The sequence below is a fragment of the Vombatus ursinus genome, unplaced genomic scaffold (genome assembly GCF_900497805.2).
Source record: "Vombatus ursinus unplaced genomic scaffold, bare-nosed wombat genome assembly UNPS02011334.1, whole genome shotgun sequence".
In the NCBI taxonomy this organism is placed as follows: Eukaryota; Metazoa; Chordata; class Mammalia; order Diprotodontia; family Vombatidae; genus Vombatus; species Vombatus ursinus.
The window spans coordinates 7,629,167-7,645,680 of NW_020951112.1; the positions used below are offsets into that span (position 1 = coordinate 7,629,167).

The following is a 16,514-nucleotide window of genomic DNA, read 5'->3' on the forward strand; positions in this document are numbered from 1 at the left end:
GGAATACAGAGACCCATGAAAAACTAGGCCATGCCCTGAAGGAGCAGAAATGCCTACTTTCCAAAGTTTGACAGTAAATAGGAGAAAGATGGAGCTGCACCCCAGAGAGGTAGCAGGTCAAAGGAAGGTGCTTTAGGATAGAGTAGCCTTGAGTGTATGTTTGTAAGTAGATGAGAGAGGAGCAGTTGTTGAGAGATTCTAAAGATTCAGGAGTGAGAGGGGTTTGTTGATCAAGCACGTCCCAGACAGCAGTCCAGATAGATGGTCTCCTCAGAAAGGAGAAGGCTGGGTTTGAGGTAGAAAGGAGAAAGGTGGAGGAATTGGCGGTTTAGTGGTCTTGATCTTTTCAATAAAGTAGAAAAGGAGATCACTGGCTGATAATGGGAATGTCAGAGATGAGATTGTTGTCTTGGTAGTGGAAAACATTTTGAACAGCTGCTGTTGGGATCTGAGTATACCAATTGAAGATGAGTAAAAAGATTACTGAATATCATTGAGAATGAAGAAGAAGGTGGATGGAGGGCAAGAGCCTTAAAAGAGAAATTGGGGGGTGTTGGGAAAAACAATGGCATGGAAGCAAATTTGGGTACAAGGAATTAGGACAACCCTTTCCTCTGGCCATGGAAGTGAGTGGAGTGGGAGAAAGAGCAACCTGTTTAGAATGGGCTGAATCAAAGGAGGAGGGGAAAGCTTCAGTTGGGAAGAGAAGATGAAAGGAATATTTAAAGAAAAAAATCAAGGATGTTTTTGTTGTGCTTGTGTAGTCTTCCAGTTGTGTCTGACTCGGGTTGTTTATTTTCCGTAGAATAGATAGACGCCCCAAAAGGCCTTAGGAAAGGGATGCTGAGGAAGGGGCATGACTAAGCCAGATAGAGATGAGAGCATCGGAAGAGATGTCACGTGATAGGTGTTTGTGCCCGGGCAGATGATTGAGAGAAGCATGTGATTGTTTGGGAGGGGAAAGGAGGGAACAGCAGGATGCTGGTTAGGTTTAGAATTGGAGTCTAGAGCCCTAGGTAGAGGAGCCCCTGATTCCAGCGGGACACGAGTGTGGTGATGCAGCTTTCAGAAGCACTTGCCTTTCCAGGTGCTGAGCTTCTGGTAGCCTTGCCTGAAGAATAGCTCGTTCTATTTGAAATTGAATACTTAGAAAGAACTTGGATTTTGAGCATTGTGTGTCACGTACTAAGTTCTGCTGCTCTGTTCTTGTAGGACAAAGATTTGAAACAGTACATGGACGACTGTGGCAACATCATGAGTATGCACAATGTGAAGGTGAGTGCGGTAAGCCCACGGGAACGTTGCCAAAGCTGTTAGAAAGGAAGTGCCCTTCTCCTTGGTATCACTGCCGCCCTGTGAAATGGACGTTAAAAATAAACACATAAAAGAAGGGGAAAAAAAGAAAACCAACCCCGGTGAATTTCACTGAAGGGTTCCTTTAGATGGTGAGCAGTAAAAGGTGATTGGGATCTATTACATAAGGATAGCGACAGTGGTGAGATCAGCGTGCATGGTGTCTCATTCCAGCTTCACCTCCAGGCTGTACATAGTCAGTGGGAAATGTCACTTAACCATCCCACCCATCTCAGTTCTGTCATCTGTAAATCTGAGGATGAAAGGAACACTGTGTGATATCATATTTGGGACAATACTAATGGAGTTCAAAACTCAGGAAAGAATGGTGAAGTGAGTGAAAGAAAGTGGTTATTCTTCAAAAAAAAAAAACTTGGATCAAAACTTCTTAAAATGTGTATGGGCCCACGCAAGTCCATTCAGCCACCGTTTGCTATGAGGCCCTTGTGCACATAGGTGGTACCATGGCTGCATTTGACTCATTCTCAGTTCTTCAGGTGGGAACTTTAAATTGATTCTTCATTTGCTATTTTTATTAGTAAATTTAGCAAAAAATAGTATTTGCAAAATAAAATCAATCTGAGCTAGTAAAAGATAGCTCAGAACATAGAGTGGCAGTGGGGTTTGGTGAGCATCCAAATGCAGTTGGGCTTCCTGTGCATTCCAACAGAATTGTTTCCCTCCTCCCTGTGGGTTTTGTTTGGGTTGTGATAGAGATTTGTGGTTTTTACTTTCCTTCTGTTTTCACCTTCAAAATTATACAAAAAGAACAGAACCATTAACTATTCCTCCTCCTGTAGGCTTCCTCATTTCCATCGAAGGCACCATAACCCTCGGTCAGTTAAGCTTTGTAACTGGGGAGCCCTCTTCTCCCTTGTCGCTTCACAGCATCTTTTGTCTTGGCTGTTCATTAGGTCAGGCCCTCATCATTTTCTCCACACTACTGGAATGGCCTCCTGATTGGTCTCCCTACCTTCCTCTAGTCTTTTCCCATGTCTGATTTGTTCTTCACAGAGCTGCCATTCCCTTAAGGCCCAGATTGGACCATGTTGTTCCCCTGCTAAAAACTTTTCCATGCTTCTCCATTTCCAGAGAAATAAAATACAAACTCCCAGACTGCCATTGGAGGCTTTCCACAAGCTGCTTCCTTTCTGCCCTGCCTTTCCAGCCCCTTGAATGCTACATTTCAGCCAGAAAGCTGTTCCGTTCTCTGAACTCAGTACTCCCCTCTTGTGTGCACACCCTTGTCTGTGCCTAGAAATGTCCTCAACTCAACCTGTCAGAGTCCTTGTCTTCCTTTAATTAAGGCCCAAATCAGAAATCACCTTCTCCATGAAACTTTTGTTCCTCTCTTACCCTCCCCAACCCCTAAATACTTCACTATTACACATTAATGATGTGTGTTCTCGTTCTCTCTGTATCTCTGTCTCTCTCCCTCTTCCCTCTCCCCCCTCTCTCTCTGTCTGTCTCTCCTTGTCCCTCTCCTTCTTCTCTTTCTCCCCCCAGCCCAGTTTTCCTTATACAATACTTACTAGTATACATGTTCTGTTTCCTTCTCCTCCCTAACACAGTGCTCCTTGAGGGCTGCAACTTTTCATTTTGTTTTTTGTTTTGTCTTTGTGCTTCCAGCACAGCATAAGTGATAAATGTTTGTTGCACTGGATTGCTGTATAAGCTATCAACAGTGACTTAAAGAAAATTGGGAGAGGGTGGGGAGGCGGAATCTAGCAACAGAACCTTTATTTCTCTTAGCAGAAAGGTTGGTAAGGATAGTAATTTTAAAGCGAGCATTTGCAAAACTTTTCAACCTTCGAGGATAATTATATGCTATAGAGCTTTGGGCTCTGTGTTGCATCAGCTGCATGTTACTAGCTCAGCTCCTTTATATAACATAATTACACATTATAATTATAAACCTTATTTTCCATCATTCTCTTGCTTCTGTTTTTGTGACCTCTTAGGAGTTCTCTCCCAACCCCCCATCCTGACCCCAGAGTCCCCCAACCCTTACATCCTTGATCCTAGGTCTATTTTTTAACACATTTAATTTCACAAGCAGTTTGGGGGGGTATATCTAAATTACGTGTAGCTTAATTACTTTAAATTACATCTCATAACAAAGAGCAGACGTTTAAAATATTTAAATTATTTAAAATATTCATTGCTGTATTTTGGAATGTTGTCTAATGTTGTCTTTTTGTGAATAAGCTCTTACACCACGAGAAACAGTACTGTGAATTTGAGAACATGGCAAAGCCAAATGGTTTTCAGCCTCGGATGTGGGTTTTCCCTATACAAGACAATCTGATTGCTTTAAAGTTACTCATTTATTTAATCAAAGGAATGTATATTGGCCCATCAGACTGATTTCTGTTTATCTGGGATGTGTATGTATGCATGTTCTGTTTTGTTTTGTTTTTTAGCTTTTTTTATACCAGATTCTTCGTGGTTTGGCCTACTGCCACAGGAGGAAGGTGCTTCATCGAGACTTGAAACCGCAGAACCTCCTCATTAATGAGAAAGGAGAATTAAAGCTAGCAGATTTTGGTATGAAACATAAAGTATTTATAAATATCATAAGAGTAGTTAAATTGTCGCCTATATATAGGAACAATCATTGATGGTTTTCTTTCTATCATATCCCTGTAACTGAAAAGATAGGATATCTGAGAGTTGGGATCTTGGGGGAGGAGGGGTCCGGATATTCTGTGACCCTAAAACTGTGCATAGGGTTAATTGCTCAGAGAGAGCACCAGTTTTGTTTGCCTGCTGGTCCATGACTCTGATTTAGCTTTCTGCACCATCATTTACACAATTAAATGCTCACCCACTTTTTTCCTCTTAGTGAATAAGAAGTTAAGAGCAAAAAATAAAATGAAATTCAGTATCTTCTTTCTTCTGCCACCTTATTTATTTTAAAAGATTTAGTTTTAGAGTACCAACCTAGGATATCAAGACTACTTTTTGTTAAATTTGGGTGGTTGTACAGTTCTAGGGTCTAGAATAAGTAAAAGAGCATTTTGAAAATTGAACTACATTGACTTTCTTTTTTGAAATAATATTTTTGCCAATTACATGTAAAAATAATTTTGAACATTCTTTAAAAAAATTTTTTGAGATCCAAATTCTTTCCCTCTTACTCTCCCCTTACCCTCTCCGAGACAGCAAAAAGTTTGATATAGGTTATACATGTACAATCATGCAAAACATTTCCGTATTGGTTATGTATTAAAAGAAAACACAGACCCCTGCACCCCCACCCCCACCCCTCAAAAAAAAACAAAATAAAGTAAGTAGTGTGTTCTGATCTGCATTCAGACTCCACAGTTCTTTCTCTGGAGGTGGATAGCGTTCTTCATCGTGAGTTCTTTAGCAATGCCCTGGGTCACCATATTGCTGAGAAGAGCTGAGTCATTCACAGCCGACCATCGTTCAGTGTTATTGTTACTGTGTACGCTGTTCTGGTTCTGCTCACTTCACTTTGCATCATCAGTTCATGAAAGTCTTTCCAGGTTTTTCTGAAACCATCCTGCTCATCGTTTCTTGTAAAGAGCACAATGGTATTCCATCATCGTCACATACCACAGCTTGTTCAGCCATTCCCTGATTGATGAGCATCCTCTCACTTTCCAATTCTTTGCCACCACAAAAAGAGCTGCTATAAATATTTTTGTACAAATAGATTCCTCCCCCCCCTTTTTAAACCTCTTTGGGATATAAACCTAACAGTGGTATTACTGGGTCACAGGGGCAATTGCTCTCCAGAACAGTTGGGAGTTCACAGTTCACAGCAGTGCATTGTTGTCCCAATTTTCCCACATCCCCACCAACATTTATCATTTTCCTTTTCTGTCATTAGTTAGTCTGATAGGTGTGAAGGGGTGCCTCAGGATTGTTTTAATTGCATTTCTCTAATCAAAAGCGATTTTAGAACATTTTTTCATGTGACTATAGATAACTTTAGTTTCTTCCTCTGAGAATTCCCTGTTTATATCCTTTGACCATTTATTAATTGGGAAATGACTTGTATTCTTATGAATTTGACCATTCTCAATAAATTTGAGAAATGAAACCTTTATCAGAGAAACTTGCTGTAAAAAAAATTTCTCAGCTTTCTGTTTTCCTTCTCATCTTGGCTGGCTTTATATACAGCAAGTACTTTAATACAGGTTGAATCTTGGTTGTGGTTCAAGAGCATTTCAGTAGTTACAATAGTATGGCCATTTATTGCTTGCTTAATCATCTGAATGAAATTCGGGTGTGTGACCATGTAAAGAGAAGGGGAGAAGGTTCAAGGTGAGCAGGAGTCATTGGGTAAACATTGCTTCTTGTCTAGTCATCTTCAGCCCTCTTCCTTCAGCTTTGGAATTCTCATTTCCACTTAACAGGAAGCAGTGACTCATAGAAAACTACTCAGTAATCAGTGAAAAGTTCATCAAGATCTCCCTTCTTCTTTCCCTTGTCCCAGTGGAATTCCTGGTGACGATGCTTAGGATGAGGAAGTTGAAGCTCTTGTATAAAGGTGTTTATGAGATAGAAGAGGAAAAGGGAGATGACTGGCAGAGTGCTGGAAAGGGGGCCATCTGTTCAGAATGCCTTGTATTTATGGTGAAGCAGCTTGGGGCTGTCAGAAGAAAGACTCACCAGTTGTTCCGGCCTCGATCGCTGCCCCATCCTCACCCGAGGCCTTGGAGTTCAGAACATTGAGCTAATGCCCTGGTCCCCTGACCAAGCCTACTCAGTAAAAGCTCCCACAGTTCCCTCCTGGCCAGGGCCGTGCTGGGAAGCCTGCTGCTACAGCTCATGGGAGCCCGAAGGGACATGGAGATAAAGAGCATGGGGGGCAGTGGGGGCACCACCTCCGACGTCTGGCTAGTTGTCCCTCATCCCTGACAGTTCCTTACATTTGACCCTTTGGTATTCCAGCAGATTCTGCTTGCTCACCTGGGAGCTTCTGAGAGCAGCCCTGGTTGTTCTTGCTAAGCGGGAAAGCAGCAGCATAGACAGGAGAGGGGATGTAGCACTAGCATGGTGGTGGTTCTGGCCCCCCCCCCCCCCCAGATGGGGGCGGAGATGGAGCTTAAAATAGGCAGTTACATGATTTACATGATTGTGATTCATGGTCCTATTTAGATAAAGCCATAAAACCAAGATAGCACGAAAACGGTTGTGTTTCAAATTGTTGAAAATTTCTGACGACCGGTTTAGTTGAATGAGTTAGTGAAATATTTTTGAGCATTTACATATGTACACACATATACACATGTATGTATTTTTGATAGTAGAGTCTTGATATTTTTGATAGACAATTAGGCATCTTTAAAATCACATGTAATATGCATGCATACCTGTCTTTACATTTCGAATAACTTTTAAAATTACTCCATTCCCAAACACGTAAAAATTGTATAATTTAATAGTAATATTTTGATCAGTTTTCTTGGCAGAGATACTAGAATGGTTTGCTATTTCCTTCGCCAGCTCATTTCACAGTTGAGGAAACTGAGGCAAACAGGGTAAAGGAACTTGCCCAGGGTCACAGAGGTAGTAAGTATTTGAGGCCAGATTTGAACTCAAGAAAGATCAGTCTTGTTGACTCCAAGCCCGGCGCTCTATCCACTATGGCACCACCTATAGTGGAGGTTCAGAGAAACAGATGTGAATTCCACCTGACTTTTCTCAGTGGCCATGAATTTCATATTACAGAAGGAGCGGTATCCATAGAAACAGCCCTGGGATGCATGCCTTTTGCTCATGCAACTTTGATGGACTCTGAAGTCCTTTAGAAAGAGACATGTGTCTTTCCGAGTAAGCTAAAACCTTTTTACCTGAATAATAGGTGAAGAAAGGAATTTTTTTGTTTATCTCAGTGGGTCTTGTCTTTATCAGGGAATTCTGTGTCACTGCTTCTCAGAAATTACTTGGAGTGCCTTGAGACTTCTTTACAGTGATAGTGGTTGGTGAATTGATAATCTTAAGGGTCCAGCAAAAGAAATTCCAAATAGGGTAGGAGGGGAGAGTAGGCTTATGAAAACAGCCCATCAACCCTAGATCTCAGCATGTGCTTGTCATATTGGGGTGTGGTAATGATTCCATCTCGGAAGTCATTATCAAGGTGACACTATGAAGAAGGAGGTACTTCATTAAAATAGCATTTTCATTAGATGTGGGAAGAGTTGGCATTTTTCAGCTTCAGCTTCTGTTGAGTTTTGAACAGCTATAAGTAGTCATCAAAAGTAGCCCACTTATGAAACTGGGATTGCAAGGTAGGAATATAAAGTTTTTTTTTTTTTAAATCCCCAGCCCTATATTTCTTACACATTTTGTTTTTCCTATAAAGGCTTAGCAAGAGCCAAGTCAGTTCCCACAAAGACCTACTCAAATGAAGTTGTCACGCTTTGGTACCGGCCACCTGACGTTCTCCTGGGCTCCTCAGAGTACTCGACACAGATCGATATGTGGTGAGTGTGTGGGCATGGTGGATTTCACTGGTGCGGGCGTTCCTTCCGTCCGTTCAGGTCACCCCCTCTCTCTGTCTCATTCCCTTGTGCTGTTCTTGTCCATGCTTTCTCCACATGACCTCCACAGAGGAGCAGCCCCCGGTGTTGGCAGCCTTCTGGCGAGTTCTCTTAGCACCGTGGAGGCGGGTGCCAGCCTCCTTCTTGGGTTGTTTCATAGGAGAGGTGGTTTGACTTGGAGTCAGGTAGACTTTGTTCTGATCCCACTCGAGATCCCAGCTGTGTGCCCCTAAGCAAGACACTTAACATCAGAGCCTGTTTCCTCAGCCATTGAATGGGCAGGATAATTCCCGGCTCGTGGTTACTGTGAGGATCCAGTGACGTGTAGTATGTGAAAAGCATTTTGTAAGCCTTGAAGTGCTCTGTAAGGGGGCGCTCTTACGTGGCCAGCCCACCTTCTTCTTCAGACACATAATGTCTTATACCACGTTTGACTGGCTGGTTGGTGGTGGTAACAGTTTGTATTTAAAAATGCGGTGCATTTCATTGGTGGCGTGAGTCCCCTTGTTGAGGATACAGATCACAACCCCCCACATAGCTTAGCAGACCAGCCTGGCTCAGAAGGAATGTTCATTTGCAGGCCGTTAGGTTCAGTGTCCTTGTTATTATGTTAATGAAATTAAAGGTAATTCCATTTAATTAGCACTCCTCACAACACCATCCATCCCCTTTCCCGTGTAACTTTAGCCTCTGAGTCTTGCCTCTGCCCGCTTCCATAAGGGAGCCCTCTGCCCCACTCAGGCTGGCTTCTTCACTTCCCTTTGGAGATGTCATATGCTCTCCTGCCACAGTGCAGCATGCTTCTGATAATCTGCCTGCTCCTATGCCTCCTCCTGCCTGGAACAGCCTCTGCAAGTCTTCCTGAATGATCCAGCCTCAGGGGATCTCACCTTCCTCAAGCTTCTGTAAAATTTATTGTCTGCAACACTTATTGAATGAAACAGATTCATCCTCTGACTTTTAAAGTGTTTTTATCTGGTCTTGAACAATTATTTTAAATCTTATTGCTATCCTGGTTCCGCTGTTTTTATCTCAACTAGATTGTAAATTCTTTTAAGGTAGGGTTCTATCTCTGCGTCTCCAGTTGTGAGGGATGGCTTTCTTGGATAGGGAAGGATGAAGGGGAAAATATAGGTGATGTATAAACAAAACATATCAATAAAAATCTGTTTTTAAAAAAGAATTGACAACCTGGTCATAGAGCCAAAGTACACAGAACATTCAAAAGGTGAGCACTTACAAGGAAAAATATTAAACAATATTCACTAAGTAAGAACTCTTGGAGTTAGAATGCTGTGATGTGCAGAGTGGAGTGTGTGGTAAGGAAAGGCATTTTGGTCTGGAGCGAGGGCAGGCAAGGATGCTTTTGTAGGGTAGTGGAGAATAGGACCAGGACTTTTAATCAGGGTGAAGTCCAAAGGCAGGGGGAACCGAGTGCAGGCAGGCGAGGAAAATGTCCAGGAGGTGCCTTAGTGTGCCTGGAGCTGAGAAATCTGGGCGGGAGACTGTGTAGCAGATAAATGTTAAGGGAAAGAAGACTGTGGGTGATGTTTTCTCCTGTATGAATTGATTTCTTTTTTTTTTTTTCTATTGCACGCTCTAAAGGGGTGTTGGCTGCATATTTTTTGAAATGGCATCAGGAAGACCCCTTTTTCCAGGTTCTACAGTGGAGGATGAGCTGCACCTAATCTTCCGGCTGCTCGGTAATAGTTGTTTTCTTCTCTGTCAGGCTGTACCTGCATGTTTCCTGCCTTATTTGTTGAGTATATTCTTAAAGTTGTTATGATGTCTCGTTTTTTGCATCCTCTTCATTTCCCCTATGTCCCCTCTCCGAGAAGACCTATAACAGTTCATTTCAGTAAACATCTACTGTATGCCAGGCCCTGTGCTAGGTGCTAGAGATACAAATAAGAAGAAAAACAGACCCTGCCCTCTAGGAGCTTACAATCTAGTTGGGGAAAGACCCCATGGGAAAAGGCTGCAGAAAAAGTGGGGTGAGAGCTGGGGGATCCGAGAGCCCTAAGGCTCTGGGAGGAGTTTACTGTCCTGCCCTCTGGCCCTCAGTCAGGGGGGAGAGGCAGAAGAGTGGGTGTGGACCATCAAAAGCTGAGATGACCAAGTAACGAGAAGAAAGTGGAGCCAAGTCTGACCTCATTCTCTGAAGTATTCCACACCCTTAGTACCCAATCTTCACAGTCAAGGAAGTCATTGAGTAGGTCAGCATTTAGCAAACATCTTTGATGAGTCAGGCCCTCTGCTAAGAAGAAAGGTAAAAAACAATCCATGCTCTCCAGGAGCTCACAATGTAACTGTCTACAGACAAGGGATAGACAAGACAAATTGGAGATCACCTCACAGGGAAGGCACCAGCATGATGGCTTGGTACTGTTTTAGAGAACACTTGAAGGAAGCCAGGGGAGCCAGGAGACAGAGATGAGGAAGGAGAGCCTTCCAGGCCAGAGGGACTGCCAGGGAACGTGTCGAGAGGGATAGCAGAAGGCCCATGGCAGTGGATCATAGTACATGGCACTGAGTAAGGTCTAGGAAGACTTGCAGGCAGGGAGGAGTGGGAGAGAAGGGGAGGGGAGACGGCCCAGGACACGAGGGCTTCGAACAGCCAAGACACCTTTATACTTGATCCTGGAGAGGCTAGGGAGTTGTTGACTAGGGCAGTGACATGGCCAGAACTAGGAAGGCCTTCCTTAGCAAGATCACTTTGATAGCTAAGTGCAGGATGGACGGGAGTGGGGAGTGGCCTGAGGCAAAGGGCCACAGTCCAGAGGCTCAGTGATGAGGGCCTGCGCCAGGGTAGAGACTGTGTCCAAGGAGAGAAGAGGTTTAAGGTGAAAGCAGGTTTGTTACGTTGTGGATGAGGGAGGTGCCTTTCCATAATTTCACAAGGTTGTTTTGATGTTTTGTGTTATTCTTTCCCGGTTCTGTTGTCTTGCCTTTGCATCAGTTCATAGAAATCCCTCCATTCTTCACTCTGTTCCACATATACATAATTTCTTACAATCCAGTAATCTTCCAATACATTGACATGCCATTATTTGTTTAGTCATTCCCCAATCAAAGGTGATTTGTTATAAAACATACTGCTGTAAATATTTTTGGTTTATTATAGGACCTTTCTTTTTGTCATTGATCTCTTTGAACCATAGGATTTCTGGGTCAGAGTTTGAACATTTTAGTCAGTTTCATAGCACGATTCCAGCATTTTGCAAAATGGTAGAATCATAGATTCTGATGATTCAAAGGAACCTCAAAGATGATTTACCTTGGAGAAAATCTTTAAATTGTGAAAATTGTGAATCTTCTCTGCAATACTAGTGATAAGTATTCATCCAGCCTCAGCTTAAATCTTTCCACTTATGAAGAAGTTGCTGACTACTGGGGCAGAACATCCCATTTGAGGGCAGCTCTGAGATTTAGGAGAGTTTTCCTTAACATTAAATTGATATCTGCCTCACTTCACATCATTCCCTTGGGCATAGTTCTGGCCTCTGGAGTCAAAGCCAAGTGTCTTGTCTCATGGCAACCCTTCAAATATTGGCGCATGAATGATTCTGTCTCCCCCTGAGTCTCCTCTTCTCCAGGTTAAACATCCTTAGTTCCTTCAGATGACTTGTTTTTGAGTTCAGCCCCACCTTCATTGCCTTCATCTGGACATACTCCAGCTTATATCATTTGATGTGGATCCTCTCTAATTCAGCAGACAGGCTTTGAGATTTGTTGTGCATGAAAAATTCACCCCCCTCTAGTTCCACTTGGTGCTGAGTGTTTCCAAACTTATCCAGACTGGTCCTTTGGAACAGGCGTGCAGGCTGTCACTTGACCAGTGTGCAGCATCTTTCCAGCCTGGTCAGAACTGCCAAAGCTTATCCTTTGCTGGAGTAGCCCACAAGAACCTTTATTAATGTCCTTCCTGTAACATTGTGCCCAGAACTATCCGCCACCACGGAAGTGTGACCACCCTGGTTCTAGGCTCCGTTCTTGTCTGCTGGCTGCGCTATTTATTGAACATTGTGTATGCACCTGTTTCTTTATGTAGATGTATGCAAAAGAATCCATTGCACACATGTGCTATCTAAAGATAGGTAGGCTTAAAACCTTTAGATGTGGAGATTGACTTGAATAACTGTTACTGCTGATGAAATAGTCACCCTATACTCCCAGCTCTTCTGTCCTACTGATTTCCAAAGGGCTGCTGAAAGGGTTCTTGGGCTGTCAGCAACTCAAGGTGATCCATGCCCTTGTTAAGTTGTCTCCTATTTTACTATTGAGTAAGCGCTAGCTTTATTGACAGGTAGATGGAAAAGATGTAGACATTTTTGTTCCCGTGGCCTAATTTTGCATTTCACATAAATCCAGACTTGTGTAAGGTTTCTGACCCTTTTCTGTTTCAGTGACACTTAATAAGCATGTAATAGCTGCTTACTCTGTGTGTGCCGGCACTGAAATGTAAGCATTGTGGTTACAAATACAAGCCATAAGAAATATGGTCCCTGCCCTCTAGGTGCTTGCATTGTAATGAGGGAAGAGGACACAGAAAAGGGAGATGAAAAGATCTGAGAGAGCGTGAGGGGCGGCTGACCTCTCCTGATGGAGGCAGCCTGGGATATAGTGATCTTCATTTCTAATTATTTATTTCTGATGGAATTAATTGTGTATATATTCTTTTAAAACCCAGGAACACCATCTCAAGAAACTTGGCCAGGTGTTTCTTCCAATGATGAGTTCAAGAACTACAACTTTCCTAAATACAAACCACAGCCTCTAATCAATCATGCACCCAGGTATTTTGTGTTTGTTTGTTTCACCAGTAAAGATTGTATGACTTTTGTGATTGTTAAAAATGCTCCTTCTAGGCACATGCCTGCCTCACAGTATGTGAGAAGACATGGAGCAAACACTTTGAGTCTGTGTTTGCTCTCTGGGACATGTCGCTCTTTCTTACCTTCTTATTCTGTTGGGAAAAGCCATTTTCACTTTGAAAAACAACATTAATGTGCATATTGGCACAAAATGATCAAGAAAGAAGTAGGTAAAGGGAAATTTTAGAGACCATAATTACCTTAGCATCTAAAGCATACTTTATTTTTGTGTAAGTATGAGGGCATGTTAGAGAACTGCTTTCTGTGGAAGCTTCTTCCCCATGACCTCAGTGGGTCCATGATCACACCCAGTGTGTGTCCTCTTCCTTCCCATTCATGCTGTGTGTCCTCTTCCTTCCCATTCATGCTGGTTTATCGTTTGTGATTCTGGTAGTCCCCAGGGTTCTTACCGCACGGGACACTGGAGGCCCTCCCTGCTCTTTTGACACCACCTGGCTATCCTCTCCATGCCTTCGTTGCTCGTCTGTCATCCCTCCATGACCATGCCTGCTTCTTTTCTGCCCATATGGGTTCCCAGGGACGTGTTCTTTCCACCCCTTCTTCAGCAAAAGTGATCCCTGGAAGTATCTCGCCACTCACAGTGCACACCCACCAGGCATCTTGCCTCATTTGGAGTCTTCTGACAATGTACGTGGTGCTCCACCCCAGAGCACCTCCCGTCTCTGTCAGGGAGGTGGGGGCAGTCTGTTTCCTCACATCTTTCCTTTGGGGCCAGGCTTTTTCTTTGTAATTTTGCATTTTCTTTGTAATTTTGCAATATTTGTTTTCAGTTATTTTGTGGCAGTTCTGTCCACATACATTGTTGTAGTCATTGTGTCTGTTTTTTTCCTCGCCTGGCTTATATGACTTTACTCTTCATCGGCTTATGTGAGTCTTCCATTTTCATCATATTCATAGTACCTTGTGGCACAGTCATATTTCGTTACACACCTGAACCACGGTTTGTTTAGCCAGTCCAGGTCATTGGGGATCTCCTTTGTTTCCAGGACTTTGCTGTCGCCAGAAGTGCTGCTGTGTGCTTTGTTATTTAAGAAACTTGTCTCTTCTGGCCTTGACCTCCTGGGGGCAGATGCCCAGCACTGGGATCTCTGGGTCACTGTAGAGAGGTCTCAGCTGCTTTGGCAGTAGCAACTTCTTTCCCGTGGTTCCTACATCTTGGCCCTTTAACTCTTTCTACACTTAAGCTTGATCATGGCCCCCTACCCATTTCCTTTGCTGACAACACTCAGACTCAAAAAGTGTGCCTTTTTATATTCTCGAGGCAATTGAAAGATCAGCAGAATTGTTACTAACACCAAAAATATTTTCAAACCACTCATGGGACTCAGTGGGGGGGGGGGGGGCCTGTTTGTTGTCACTGTAGCAACTGACGTAACGTAGAGAAATGCAGTGTCATTTTTATACCACATTTCTTCTCTGTTCCATAAATCACGTAATTATTACCATCTATGTATTTGTAGTATGGGCTTCTTGCCGGTTTTTCCAGGTCTACTCTTGAGAAGTTTTAAAAAATGGTTTGTATAGCCATCTCTGATATGATTTTTACACTTTAAGCTCCCTACTTTCTAGTGAGCCAGTATTGTGGGGCCCCAGGAGCTGGCTTCCTGTCAGTGCTGAGTGTATCACAATAGTGGAGTGTGCAGGAATGGGAAAAAGTGGCCGGATGCTGGAAGTTGGCCTCCCACAAGAAGCCGGGCCGGGGCAGTTCTGTTGGGTCCAGATACTGACACAGGACTTCCATAAAGCTCTCACAGAAGGCTGGCTTTTACCCATGAATTTTACAGGCACATGAGACTGCAGGAGAAAGCACCAGATTTGTGGCGAAGGAATCATAATTGTCAGGAGACTCCCTAACATCCTTCCATGCAATATACTTAATTAATTATAATGCTGACTTAGAAGTGGTTTTTAATTGTTTGGTCTTTCACTGTTATTGATTATAAGCTCCACCAGGGCAGGAGCCATGGTCTTGTCTTGACGGCGTCCCTTCAGGTACCTCAGACCGTACACACCCTCCTTTGTACGTTCTGACTCCTCAGACCAACTCCCAGGACGTCCTGTGTAGTTAGGGGCCAGTCGCCTCCCAACAAGGGCTCTGCTTTGTCTTCTGCATCATCCTTTCTTCAGAGGGCCATTGGAAGAATTAATTGGCCTATGATGTGGGAACAGGTCTTTCCCCTACATAAGGCAAGGTGTTGGTTGTTCTGCCAGCATTCTGCCTTTTTCATAACATTAATAAACATTGGCCCGATGAGACTTCAGTTTCACATCCTGTCCACTTCTCAGAGGACGTGAGGCTGCTTCTAACTGACACACAGTGTTTAGATGAGACGTTTGAGCCTAGAACAGAGTCCGCCTGAATAAGAGCTTCCAGGCCCCAGAGTTAGCGGACGACAACACCGGGTCAGTACATTGCGCTTTTGAACATTCTGGCAGTTAAGGCAAAAGGTAAAACTGATCACTTCTTTGTTGTTGTTCCCAGACTAGACTCTGAAGGAATTGAACTGATAACGAGATTTCTTCAGGTAAGTTGTGCATTACATTTTAATTGTTAAAATGTCAGATGGGCAGACGTGCACCATAAGAAGCAGATAGTTAGTTCAGAGTGGAATGCGACAGCAAGGGTCGCCTAACTTCCTCTCCAAGCTGGGGGACCTGTGAATTCTGGATCGACAGGCACCTGGTTTCCCTGGGTCTCAGCTGTAGAGGGAGCTAGCAAGGGCAGGCCTTGTTCACGTCCATCCTCCCGGGCAGCAGTGCAGTGCTTGGAGCCCAGCTCGGTAAGAAAACTTGGCCTCACATATCATGTTTTTTCCAAGAAGCATGACATTTAGCATTTTATTTTGGAATTCCTAAACAGGTTTTATTTTTCCTCCACTCTTCTAAGAAAATGTGAGCTTTATGTGTAGAGACGTCCCATTATGACAGCATCTATTATCTGTCATTAAAGAATGTATAACTTAGTGAATCTCAGGAAATGCCTCTTCCTGGTCTCCCCTGTCTCTTCCTGTCCCACCTCAATCTTGGTAATGTGCAGGTCTGATTATGTTTTTCCCTTAAGAAAAGAAAACCTACATCAACACCCCACAATCTACTGAATAAAGTTTTTATCCTGGCATTGGTGACTCCCTCTGGTCTGCTTCAGGCTTATCTCCCCCAGCTTCCGCTGAGCCGAGCTGAGCACAGACCGTTCTTTCGCATAGCCATCCACGCCTTTCTCACTCTGTTCCCTTCCTTCCTTCCCCCTTCCCCCTGCCTGCTCTCCAGCTGGAAGTGACCTCCTTCCCACTTGTAATATCTGAGTGTGTAATTATATTTTTATGTATTCCTTCATCCCTAATGAACTGTGAGGTCCTCAGAGGCAGGGAGATTCTCTGTCTTTGTCGTGTGTCCCCAAGTACATCCTACTTGTTGTAGTAGGCTCTTGAGGAGCCATTTTGAATGGGTTAATTAAAACTTGTAGGAAAATGCCTATGTATTGCAATAATAGATAGTATGGTATAGCATAGAGAGTACTAGAGTCAGAGTCAGGAAGACCCAGATTCGAGTTCTGCCTCTGAAATGTAGTGTTTGTACAAGCAGGACACTTCATGCTGGGCCGCAGGCTTCTCATGTGTCAAATGAGGGCATTGGACCCAGTGACCACAAAGACCTCTTCCAGCTCTCAGTCTCTGAGGAGAGAAGAAGGCCCAAGACAGAGCTTTGCAGGGACACCCTCAGTTAGCAGTTATGACTTGGGTGAAGATTC

General features: G+C 43.5%; 1 protein-coding gene across 1 annotated transcript in view; it reads left to right on the plus strand.

The window, feature by feature from the left end:
• CDK17 (cyclin dependent kinase 17) overlaps positions 1 to 16,514 on the plus strand; it is a 147,618-nt gene that overhangs the window by 126,297 nt on the left and 4,807 nt on the right. Inside the window, exons 9-14 of the mRNA XM_027855787.1 lie at positions 1,213 to 1,275; positions 3,777 to 3,900; positions 7,694 to 7,814; positions 9,477 to 9,574; positions 12,562 to 12,667; positions 15,249 to 15,291. Coding sequence (XP_027711588.1) covers positions 1,213 to 1,275; positions 3,777 to 3,900; positions 7,694 to 7,814; positions 9,477 to 9,574; positions 12,562 to 12,667; positions 15,249 to 15,291 — 555 coding nt within the window. The remainder of the gene's footprint in view (positions 1 to 1,212; positions 1,276 to 3,776; positions 3,901 to 7,693; positions 7,815 to 9,476; positions 9,575 to 12,561; positions 12,668 to 15,248; positions 15,292 to 16,514) is intronic.